General features: G+C 40.0%; 1 protein-coding gene across 1 annotated transcript; it reads right to left on the reverse strand.

The window, feature by feature from the left end:
• Positions 1 to 354: 354 nt before the first annotated feature.
• On the reverse strand, positions 355 to 11,831 carry CYB5A (cytochrome b5 type A). The gene is made up of 5 exons (XM_072328578.1): positions 11,614 to 11,831; positions 5,663 to 5,791; positions 3,929 to 3,958; positions 2,327 to 2,361; positions 355 to 1,487 (listed from the first exon to the last, which is right to left on the reverse strand). Exons 1-5 carry the CDS (start codon positions 11,755 to 11,757, stop codon positions 1,409 to 1,411), a joined length of 417 nt encoding a protein of 138 aa, XP_072184679.1. The 5' UTR covers positions 11,758 to 11,831; the 3' UTR covers positions 355 to 1,408.
• Between the last annotated feature and the right edge of the window lie 22 nt (positions 11,832 to 11,853).

An 11,853-nucleotide genomic window follows, 5' to 3' on the forward strand; every position in this document is an offset into this window, starting at 1 on the left:
TCATTTTGACACATGACCTACACTGAATGCAACTTCTATGGTGCTCCCAGGGGGCAGTCAAAGCAATGGGGCTACAAGTGCTGGTGTCTGTCAGAGCTTACAAAGGCAGACCGCTGCTAACAGTCACTAGCTGGTGTTGAGCACATGCTGTCTACCTCAGATGGGTTAGAATCATTTACCTACACTAACTGGTCTGGGATAAACTGTCTCACATTATAGATGCAATTTCCCTATTTGATAAAGGATCTCACTTTGAGGATGCATTATCAAACGGGTTCTTCTGAAAAGGGCATCGAAAGCATCCCTTCCAAGAACTTCACAGAGGATTGAAATGAGTGTATTTCAGCCAAGAAAGAGTAAGCAATTAAACTTTTATTCATGATCATTTATATATGACTAAAAAACAAAAAATAAAATTCATCACAATGCAGGCTTTCAGTTGTCTTGTATTTAGCACAGAAAATGTGCATTTCTCCATTGTAAAGCACCAAGGAGCACATAACAGAACAGTCAGGAACAGACTCTAAGCATCACTTTTTCCCCCAGCTCATGACATATCATGATAAACTTGAAGACTGCATACAAGTCTAGAAGTTCCAGAACAAGTTTCAGAGTCACCTGAGTGCTTGGCAAAAACAGTATTACTTAGTAGCAGTTATATTACCTGTAGTGGAACTTACACAGCACTTCCTGCCTTTTTAGCAGAACAGTTCAACAGTTCACAAAATGGAGACGGACATAATTGGGGCATTGGATTTCATACTTTAATTTTCCCATGGCAATCAAACAGAACAGTTTGCCAGCAGGAGTACCTGTAACAACTCTAGGAGCACATGGCAAGATGGAAGGAAAGTTATCTTCTTATAGACTGACTAGTAGGACCCAGCCACTTACCAGCACCTGTACTCATTACCATACTCAGCTTTCTTCATTATGTTTATTTTAATTAGCCTCTTAGGCAAACATTCTACATTTAAGAAGACAACATGATTTTTAAGTTAGGTTGTGTACATGGACAAATACATGTACAAAGTTTTGGTAGTAATTTAAAGCTATAAAATTGATATGCAAAGAGAGTCCTACAGACCCCATTACAGATTAAAAAGATAACCAGAATCAGGATGCTACTTACAAAACTATTTTAATACAGAAACTAATACAGTTATCAGATCATTCATCAGAGAATATATTGTTATACAGAAAGAAATGCTGCCTTTTTATTACTTCAGTGCAGCAAATAAGAAGGCAACATTAAGAAAAGTGCACAGCAGAAAAGAATTGTTCAGTTTTCTGAAAAAGTTGAATTCATCTTCAGACATCAGGCTTTTGTCAGGAAATATATTGGGTTAGGATTGCTTCTATTCTCTCCCAGATCAGTCTCTTCTTGCATTAGTTCTCAGTAAGGTGCTCACTCTGACATGTAGGAACGATACATCAGGGCCACAATAATTGCTGCTATTGCCGGGATCACCCAGTTGGACCATGAACTAGGAAGAAGTTTTTGAAACAAGTAGTTTAGGAAGTGACACCCAACAAGATTTAAAAAGTCACTGGTGCAACATTGTCTGTCCCTCCCACCCCACGAAACACGTAATGTGAAGATGAGAGCAGAACACCTAGGCCAGTAACACTCCAGCCAAGGAAAAAAGCTTGTCCTCTTCAGACTCTGCACTAAAGCTTACAACAGATTTGTTTGCTAGAAAAGAGGAAGACTAGAGATGAGTTTATAGAGTCATGGCATGCTGCCCAGAATATCACTCATTTCAAAACTATTTCACAAAAATTTAGGACTTCACAACGTGTGACAACTTCCAAATACTCAGCTTCTCATTCCACAGGGAAGTTCCTCTGAGGTTTCAACAACAGGCAACAGTAAGCAAAGTATAACTTTACAAATCATAACACAATAAACATATGCCCATCCCCCATGGCACTGACAGATTTTCCTTCTTGTAGGACACAACCCTCTTCTTTCCCTTAGATGCAACAATTGTGGCAGATTTTAAAAATGGAAGACATGTCACTAACAACATCAAGCATCTTCTATTCACCCAACAGCATCCAGAAACGAGGGCTTGTAAAGCAGAAGCAATTTGGTAGCACCTCATGAACATCAATGTGAGAAAAACCAAAAATCTAGCCATTACACTAACATGGATGTAAAATGGCACACAAATGCCAAACTAGACTATATACAGAATGGGACTTGTTATGCAGCAGCATCCTCCCACATCTGTGTATCCTGCAGAGAGATGCCATAATATTTTGAACTTCGGAAACATTATTGTGAGAAATTTCAAATGTGGTACCAGATGCCATACTGTACCTGGAATTAGACTGCACAGTGGTAATAAGAGTTTCCTGGAAAGCAAAGCATAAAGAGGTTTACATCAAGCACAAATTCCTGTCCATACTGGCCCCTCAATTTCTCAAAACTGATTAAGGGAGACTAATTTTGAGAACAACTTGATGAGAACAACAGAACTTTTGAATTAGAAGCTAGATAACAGCAGTTTCTGTAGTCAACACTACAACAAAATTCATTAAAAAACGCATAAGAAATTTTGCTGCCACTTTTCCATGAAACTTCAACCTCAGGTTACATATGAAAAGCTTTAGTGTCCTAAAAGACAAAGATCGCTTGCTTGCTTAAAATTTAACTGAACAGACTCCAAACGAATACATAAGACTCTTACACAGAAGCAAGGTCCTGATTGACATCCACATGAGGCTTGTTAAGCTCAGTCTGTTACTGTGGCTTTTCATATTGCTTAAGAATTACAGGGAAATCGTACCTTTCAATATAGACATGCTTTTTTTTGTTTGTTTGTTTGTTTTTTTGTTTCAATTAGGTTTCCACAGAAAAAGAATCACTGTAAGATCAAGTGTTGGCTGCACAGTTTTTAAGACAACTTACTCATTTCTGGATTAGCAATTGCACGTGGCCCTGAAGATCTAGGCATTAAAACTGAACAGAATCCCATCACTGAGAAAATGAATTCCTTCAGTATGAGAATGTTTACAGTTCAGTCAAAGAGTGAAAAAGATTCCTCACATGTTCACATGGATCTAAACAGGCTACTTTTTCAGAAGCCTATCACAGGTTGATACACAACAAATGGTAAGATTAAAGTAAAAAAGCTCAGTAATTACATCTCTTCTGATTTTTTTAATACCTCCATGAAGAACTAACTCTAAAGTCAAACCATGTGGAGCATGCTCTAACACCTCATATAAACAGACGTGCCAAGGCCAGAAGACGGTCCCAACCAACCAGCCTCTATTTGCTTAGCAGTAACAACTGCACAGTTTCATCTCTGATTTCCAGGCTTCTTTAATAGACATTAATTTTAGGAGTTCACAAGCTGAATGCCAACACAGCTTTAAGGACAACAGAAGAATATGCTGGAACAAATGCACTACTGTACTGACAGGGCACCTTAGTCTGCTGCAGTAGTCAGGAAGCAAATAGCATCCTGAAAAGGATTCACAACTGTAAATTAACTGATCTATATTCCAGCTATCAAATCTGACTGAATTCTGTATCTAACAGTGTTGCCAATAGGTTGTTAAGCCATTTGCTTTTTTTTGTTTGTTTTGTTTAGAAGTATAAGCTTAATCTATCCTGTTTATAAATGTTTCTTTAAAGCTGAATATTAGGAAACCGCTGACAGATTCTGGACTCATCTTTTTGTTGTAGTATAATGCCATAAGACTTAACCTCTTTGTTAGAAACCACAAAACTTAAAGAACAGCTAACAGGAAAAATAATTTATAAGGCCAGATCAACATGTTTAAGAGACTTATGATCTGAAACACTACACTTACATTAAGTTAATTATTTTTGCTGCTGAATATACCATTAACAGAGAGACACACCACCTAACACCCAAAAGAAATAATGTAACATTTCAAGAAACACACTTACTGCTGGCTTCTGAAGCTTCGGTCTATCATCCTGCAGGAAAATAAGCAAAAAAATATATATCTAGATGAGCACCCAGAACACTGAAAAAAAAGACCAATAAATAACAAAAAAAAAAAAAAAACCCAAACCATATAATCACTCAATTCAGTTCACAATTCTCATCTGTTAATGTTTATCTATTTTTCCCCTAGAAAAGAGACTTACAAAAGAAACGTCCATGTATTTTGCTCAGCAACTAAATAAAGAAGTGAAACTTGAGTCTGCAACATATTTCATTATTTCTACCAGTGTTTTTGCATTTCTTTCATCTCTGGGCAGTCCATTTCCTCAAGCTAATGCACAGATTGCAATAGCACGAGTTTACTCCGACCAAGCCTACTCATATTACTAAGCACAGTTATCTAACTAGTTTGGTACAACCTCCAATGCAAAGGACTCAAATTCTATTCATCTTTCACAAACTCACAAAGCTTTACGTAGGACAGTCACATTCACTACAAAAGAAACTGCACTTTCATAACAGTTTTAAGTTTATGAAACAAACAGTTCAATAGTTCCATGTACCAAATGAAAACCGGCATTTGTCAAACAAGAATGAACTGGACTGGCAGCCAAGATACAATTTTACCAGTATCAGCTGCCACCTGAAACAGATGGCAAGTCTGCAGGACTGCAAATACGTACCAGACCTGAATTTCTTCATATTAGGAGAGGTTTACACTAGTAACATTCATTAAGAGAGAACCTCAGATAGGTTCTCTGATCCCAACATCAGTGTGATATCACTGTCTTGAGCAGTACATATCCACCACCACAAATGCAAGACAAAACATATCAGTGAGGACAAGAGAACAGGCAGGGATGGAAAGTACAATTCTCTGCACACTATCTGCCTAGGTCTATTAAGTGGTTTTCAACTACTGCCATAGAAGAGCCTATAAACAACATATAGAAGGCAGCCATGGCAGCAATTCTGTTGCTAGAAACAATCCTTCAAAGCTTGAGGCAGCAAACTTGTCATAGGAACAGTACAGGAAAAAGTGGCATGATCTACATTAACACAGCACAAGACACAAGGGACCAAAGACAGGGAAGACAAAGACTTATTTTTCCATCTTTCCATCTAAGCATCAGAATGCACTTCTTTACTGTGGGGATGACTGAGCACTAGCTCAGGTTGTCCAAAGAGGCTGTGGAGTCTCCTCCTATCACATCTCCAGGAGCCATGGGCTTGGGCACCCTGCTAGAGCAGTTGTGGAACTAGATGGACCCAGAGGTCCCATCCAGCTGAAGCAGTCCTCTAAATAGACACAAAGCTCTAAGCCAAGATGGAAGGCTGGTACATCATTTACAATGATGAATGTGTGAGAGTGGCTGAATAAGCACTTGCATGCTGACATAAGAAAGGTTTCTGACAGTTAGATAACTAGCCTTCAGAAATTATAGAGTCTCATTATAAAGTTCACAGGTTCACCAGAAACATCATGATTCCATACTCAACTTATTAAAAAAATAAGTTGTGAAATATTCCAAAGAAGCCAAGTTTTAGATATGACCGTCCTGATTCTGCACTAGTCAACTCACTTCACAAGGGAGGACTCTCTGCAGCCCAGGTCCATCTGGAGCTACAGAGTAGCACCCAACAAAACTGGCAGTTCTCCACATTTTGAAGCAAAATAACAGCAATATAAATACACGCAGAAACATCAAGTGCTGGTATTCTTGCATACTCACCGGATGAAGCTCCCCAATAATAAATGTTTCTGACAGTGCCCTTGCATCTGTAGAGTGGCCGACATCTTCAAAGTTCTCAGTAGCATCTCCCCCAGCTTGCTCCCTGAGGACTTCTTCTCCACCTGGGTGCTGCAATTTTTAATCAGCATGAATTCATTAATGAAAACCATCCCCCATTCTAAATAAGGAATCTCATTTCTTTATTTCTGAAAATAAACATAAGTCCTTGCTAGACTTCTTAGAGCAAACCTAAGTCTCTCTAAATAACCAGAAAGCTTTAGCTTTCTCAGAGGCCAAAACCAAAGAAGAAAGGTCTTTACTTCATCAGCAACAGACCAGCAAGAAGCATTACCCTAACAGCTAAAGCAGCATTTAGAACATTACCAGAAAGTCAGTGTTTTAGCAGCCAAACTGTTATCTAAAGTTACACTCTGTGTTCACAATTCCATGGGAAACATTTCTATCCAAACATAAGTTGCAGCAAGGAAAATACATGTAAAGAGTCAAAGAGTAGAACAAGTGGGAATTTCTACCATTTAAGCCTGCCTTGCCAAAGCCCTGAGAAACCTGACCTGACCTAGGTAATCCCAGCTTCAGCCAGGGGATGGAGCCTCCTCTCCTAACCTCCAGGAGTTCTTTCCTAAAAAAAGTTATAGCATGATTATCCAGCAAGCCAGCTGCCTTGGTGCAGCTTAAGCAGTGCTGGAAGCACATACAAGACACAACAACAGCAGTTTCGTTTTAGCAGAGGAATCCCAAGACTCCACTGCTAGTAAAGCCACCAAGATGGCAAGAAGTCTCTTGCCTCTCAGTGACACAACTCGTCACTGTTCCCTTAACCAAACTCTCTTCTAAGCACAGACTTTCATTCTTCCCTAGGATGCACTTTTGAGATTGCATGCAGTTCTACATTTTTATCCATGAATCAACTGCATATATACAGCAAGACACATCTTATAGTTCAGTAAGTTCTCAGCAACGAACAAGTTCCTCAGTAATCAGATAAGCAAAATGCCAAAAAGATGCACTGCTCAACTTGGAAGTGGGGAGCTATTTGGGAGAAACAAGTCAAGACTGCTTTAGCCAGGCTTGGAGTAAGGCAAATAAGGTTCTACCACTTCAGAAGGGACAGAGGAAATAAGGCACTGGTGCCTTAGTTCCATTATTAAGGTTCCTGACTACAGAATCTAACAAGATAAATGTAAGCAAAACTTCCACTATTTAAAGTTACCTTGCCTAGTGTAACTGAACAGAAAAGCCATCCTTACACAGGAGATTAAAGTGACACAAACATTTCTACTAGTCTAAGGAATTAAAGTTAGCATTTACTTAAAATCCTCCATACTAACTCGTTATCAATTCTTTCTCTTTTACAAAAGAAGACTTGTTCATATAGATTAAGAAGACAGTATTCCAGCTATGCCAGAACTTCAAAGCTTTAAGTCATCTTCACAAGGGCACATGTTTATTTTTACAGATTGAGAAAGGGTTTTTTTTTTCCTTGAAAAAAGCTAGAATGGCAAAGGATCTCTAGCATGACTCAGCAAAAGCAAGATTAAGCAACTGATCGAGATATTAAGCAAAGTAGCTGTGCCAAAAAAGGTTAAGAGAGTGCATGCAGAGAAAAGATTACGCAAACAGGCGTGCAAACACAGCATGCTCACTGAAATCCTGCCCTTGGATTCAGCCTGATAAGTATTCAGGGAAAGGAGCGAACAAAAGTTTAGAGATCATCCAAGCCAAGTCTAAGATGCTGAACTTGGATCTAACAGGTTCTCCTAGATACTGCTGTAACTAAGGTCACAGTTGAATTCATTCAACTGTGTTTTTATACTATGTTTAAGGATTATGCTCTCAGAAATACACTACTCACAGAGACATGTCATGCTGTAACAACTACAAAAAGCCACGTGGAAAGATTATTGTCAAGTATACATAAACCTCCACCAGAAAAGGAAGCAAAATTTATGGAAAACATGCTTGCTGACAAAGTCATCAGCAACTAGCAAAAAGGGAGCACAGCTATGCAATTTACAAAGCACTAATACCGCGTACATTCAAGTTCATGCACTGAAATGAACCCATGCCTTACTCATTCACACAAGTAGATAGACAGAACCCCATTAACTTCAGCTAGTGGCCAAACAAGTTGATTCCTTGCAGTACAACTGCATCTATGTTAAAGCCATTCCACCAGTTACTTTAATACACCACCTGCAGGCTGCTGACTACAGTACAGTCATCCACTACTACATTCCCAAACCCCTCCCTTTTACTGCTATAATCAAGCACATAGCCACATGAACAGCCCCAAGAGGCACTCCACCCCCTTGGATGGATCTGTTTTCAGTTTGATCAGCACCTGATTCCTCGAATGCTATTGTTTTGTAGTCATTGTCATCACAGAAGAAGTGTGACCATGACCATCGCTCCCCCACACATCAGCTGCTGGAGTCAAATTCACTCTGACCTCTGCCACTAAAAGTACCACTGGTACTTTTCTCCTTCTATCAGCAGGACTACACTAGAGTTAAACACATTTCCACTTTAATCCAACTAGCAGAAGATATTACTAGTAACCTACTAGACAAAAGTATTTTGAAACTTCACTCATTTTGACAACAACTCTGCTTAATAATAAAAATTTACCACCTGCCTGCAAGCAAGCGAACAATTAATGAAAAGACTCAACAAAAAACAGGAAAATGTGAGCCTCACAAATGACAAGAAATGATTTATTTATCAGAAGCTCACAGTTTCCCACAGTTCAATGAGTTTCTCAAAGTTTATCTGTGCGTGCCCTTTGCTCACACTTCCATAAGATAAGCAAAAAACTTGCTACCAGAGCTTCCACTTCTCTACAAAAAGCTTTTTGAAACTGGACCCCCATGGACTATTCCATTAATGACCCCTAAATTAAAATCCTTTTGATATAAGTATTTTTTGCAGACAAATCTGAAGTTCAATGGAAATGAAAAGGTTTTTGCTGCTCAGTTAAACTACTCTAGTTCATTCCAAAGACTATCCCAACTTAACAACACAGATATATCTAAGTTACACGTGTAATGGTAGTTTGTAGAAAGGCAGTATAGACTAATTCCTTACAGCAGCGCATTAAGATTCAGATAAAGCAACAAAGCAGTTAAATTCACTGTTGTTATCTGGGTCAAAAGTCTGTAATTACTTCATCCAGAACACCTATCAGATCTTCTGCCTCTTGCTACAGTCATGCAACTTCCCCAGTGTCATAGTTCAAGATGGTTTAAGTTTAACTACCATAATACATAATCCTTATCATCCCATCCCACCCCCCATACTGAGGGGTGAATCGAGTTTTCAGTCCAATTTAAGTTCTGAGCAGATAACCGAAGGCCTCCACTAGTTTTGCATTCTACAAAATACACCAGAAGCAGAGACAGAAACGCTCAGAGAACCTTTGGCTCTATTGCTTTAAGAAGCAAACAACTGTTAGTCTTTTAAGGACACTTTCATGCAGTCAGAAGTCCTCCAAATAACTTCCATCAACTGTTAAAGTTACAGAACAGAAATTCTGCACTCATGTAAGATTTAAGGAGCCTAGGAGAGCAGTTCTCCTTATGAGCTGTATTTTTGAAAGCCATCATTAGGGCTTTCTACACAGTGCAAAGAAAACACTCACTGGTTGAGCACCCGCTTCTCCAAAACAATTACAGCCTGCAGTGTTTCACAAGAAGAATGCTAGGAATTGCTCTTTTTCAAAGCAATTTCAAATCCCCCTGCAAGTTTCACCATAACACTGGCTTTAATATTTAGACTGCAAGGTCCTGCAATAAGAATTCACGTGGTATACTGACAGACTTAACACTGTGCTACTGCTGGCACCTTCTGATGGAAGCTTTTCATTAACTTAGACCCCTCTTCCAGAATATCACCATATCACACAAACCTGAATTCACTGCCACATGGCAGAGAGACCATTTTTCATTTCTGGCATAGTAAAACAGTATGTCTTTTTATCTGCACTTAATTCAATCAGCATTCCAAAACCCATTTTGAGAGAGCTCTCCATCCCGTTTAAGTAGTGCTACGAAAGCACAAGTTCTCAGTTTATAAAGGTCTACATTGACCATTAATATTTTCCACTCTGAATGGTTGCTTCCAAAGCAATCTTTGAAATGATGTGAAGTTTAAGATGAATATCCAACACATTTCAGAGTGTTTCCAGAACGCATAATTTCTCCGAGGTAGAGGTGTTCTTAATTCACATTGGCTTCTCTGCCAAGCTTAAGTAACCCAACCAAGATCCCATGAAAGAAATTAGGAGCGCTCTTACAGCAACAGGAAGCAGAGATCAGGACTCTGATAATTTCTTTTCTTTTTTAAATATACTAAACTACTCGTTTAGCTTGTTGGATTGCTGTCAAAGCCTGTGGAGCAGGATGGCTTTATTTACTTACATAAAAACACAATCAAACATTACCACCTTGCTTAACTCATTAAGTTACATTTAATATTATAAATATATTTAATTATCTGCAGTACAGATATAGCCATAAGACCCCGCTGTGAGTACACAATCATTCCTAGTAGCTAGTTTTCCCTAGAGGATGTTAGACCCAAGACTATGAAAAAGTTTCCCAAGTGTTCAGCAACATGGGTCCAACGGCCTTTAAATGAAAAATATAGAAGTTCCCAGTCTTAAGCATGGTCTTTCATGCCAAACATGTTCAGACAGCACACTCCAAAAGCTGGGCTCTTTGGATTACTCATCTTAAGAGGATATTCCTTGATAACCAAAGGAAATTCATATTCAAATCATAAGATTTAAGAGAGTTTCCATTTGGAAGGAAAACAAAAAACAAAAATAGCAAACAAGAACCAGTTGCCGGCGTCTTTAAGATATCCAAGTATGTAGCCCCTTTCCTCTCCAGCACTTCATCCATGTTTCAAAGGATCTTATTAAGCCTTGGTCTTAGGAAGCTTACCCAATGCTGTCATACTGTGCATACCCCACCTGCAGACCACCTACTAAATTCAGTCCAGTATGCATTGAAGCTGATGGTTCCCCAAGCCCAAATTCCACTAAGCATCTACAAGCTCTATGTAGAGACAGCAGCTGCACAGAGAAAATATCCCCTTTAAGTACTGTAATGTAGTGAAAGGCAGTGCCACCATTCACATTTTAAGCATGAGAACATCCAAGGTGTCTTTAACAGTGAAGCGCTGGAAAGAGTTCAACTCCAGAAGCAGTAAAAGAATATTTCCATAGGTTAAGACGGCAGCTAGAGGGATTTCCTGTTGAATTAGGACTGGTGAAGCTTGCTGCTGCTCCCAGTTCTTCACTCCCTGGTAAACCGATACTCGTATGTAATCTCCTATCAGGAAAGAGTGAGGTGATGTTCTAGCAGTGCTTTCTCAGAAAGACTAGTAACCTACAGTTTATTATTGACATATGTTAAGCTTTTCAGCTCCTGCGAGAAGAAGCCATAGGCGGAGCTGAGTTTGACCAGCAATGCTATAGAAACAGCTAATGCAATTCCTGGTTTGCTGAGAAGCATTTACCATAACCCAGAATGCACCAGCATGAAGCAAGCATGAGTTTCTCCTTACCCGTCACGTGTAAATACTTTAAAGTGTCTGACAGGCTACAAAAAATCAGTACCTCACTCCCGAAGTTAGTGAGCTACCAGAAGCACGCAAAGAGTAAAACATACTACGAAACATTGTAACCCAAGGTTGACGTTTCCCGGAGTCATCAACACGTGGAACACCCTGATATTTACCAATTCCCCTCGGGAAGGCGGCTCCACTGAGAGAGCTGTGTTGCAAACAAGGCAAGCCTAACGCAAGCAGCAGCTGGTTCCTGCCGCTGCCCAAGGCGATGCTCAGGGACAGCTGCCGCCCCAAGGGCCGCCCGGAGCCCACCACAGCCCGCCCTCTAAGGCCACTTTCCGCTGTGCGGGCACACTCACCTCATCCAGGAACTTGGTAATATCGTAGATACGGTGATGCACGATAATCCAAGTGCTCTGGCTGTTGTTGTGCTTCTGCACCTCCTCCAGCCGATAGTAGCGGCCCCGCCACGCCTCACCGCCGGCTTCGCTGGAGCCCACCATGTCCCCACTACACGCACAGCCCACAGCCGCCGCGACTCAACACAGCCCCGCTCTCTTGCGCGAACGCCACATACAGCCCACCCAACAGCCTATCAC

Source organism: Excalfactoria chinensis, chromosome 2, assembly GCF_039878825.1.
Source record: "Excalfactoria chinensis isolate bCotChi1 chromosome 2, bCotChi1.hap2, whole genome shotgun sequence".
NCBI lineage: Eukaryota > Metazoa > Chordata > Aves > Galliformes > Phasianidae > Excalfactoria > Excalfactoria chinensis.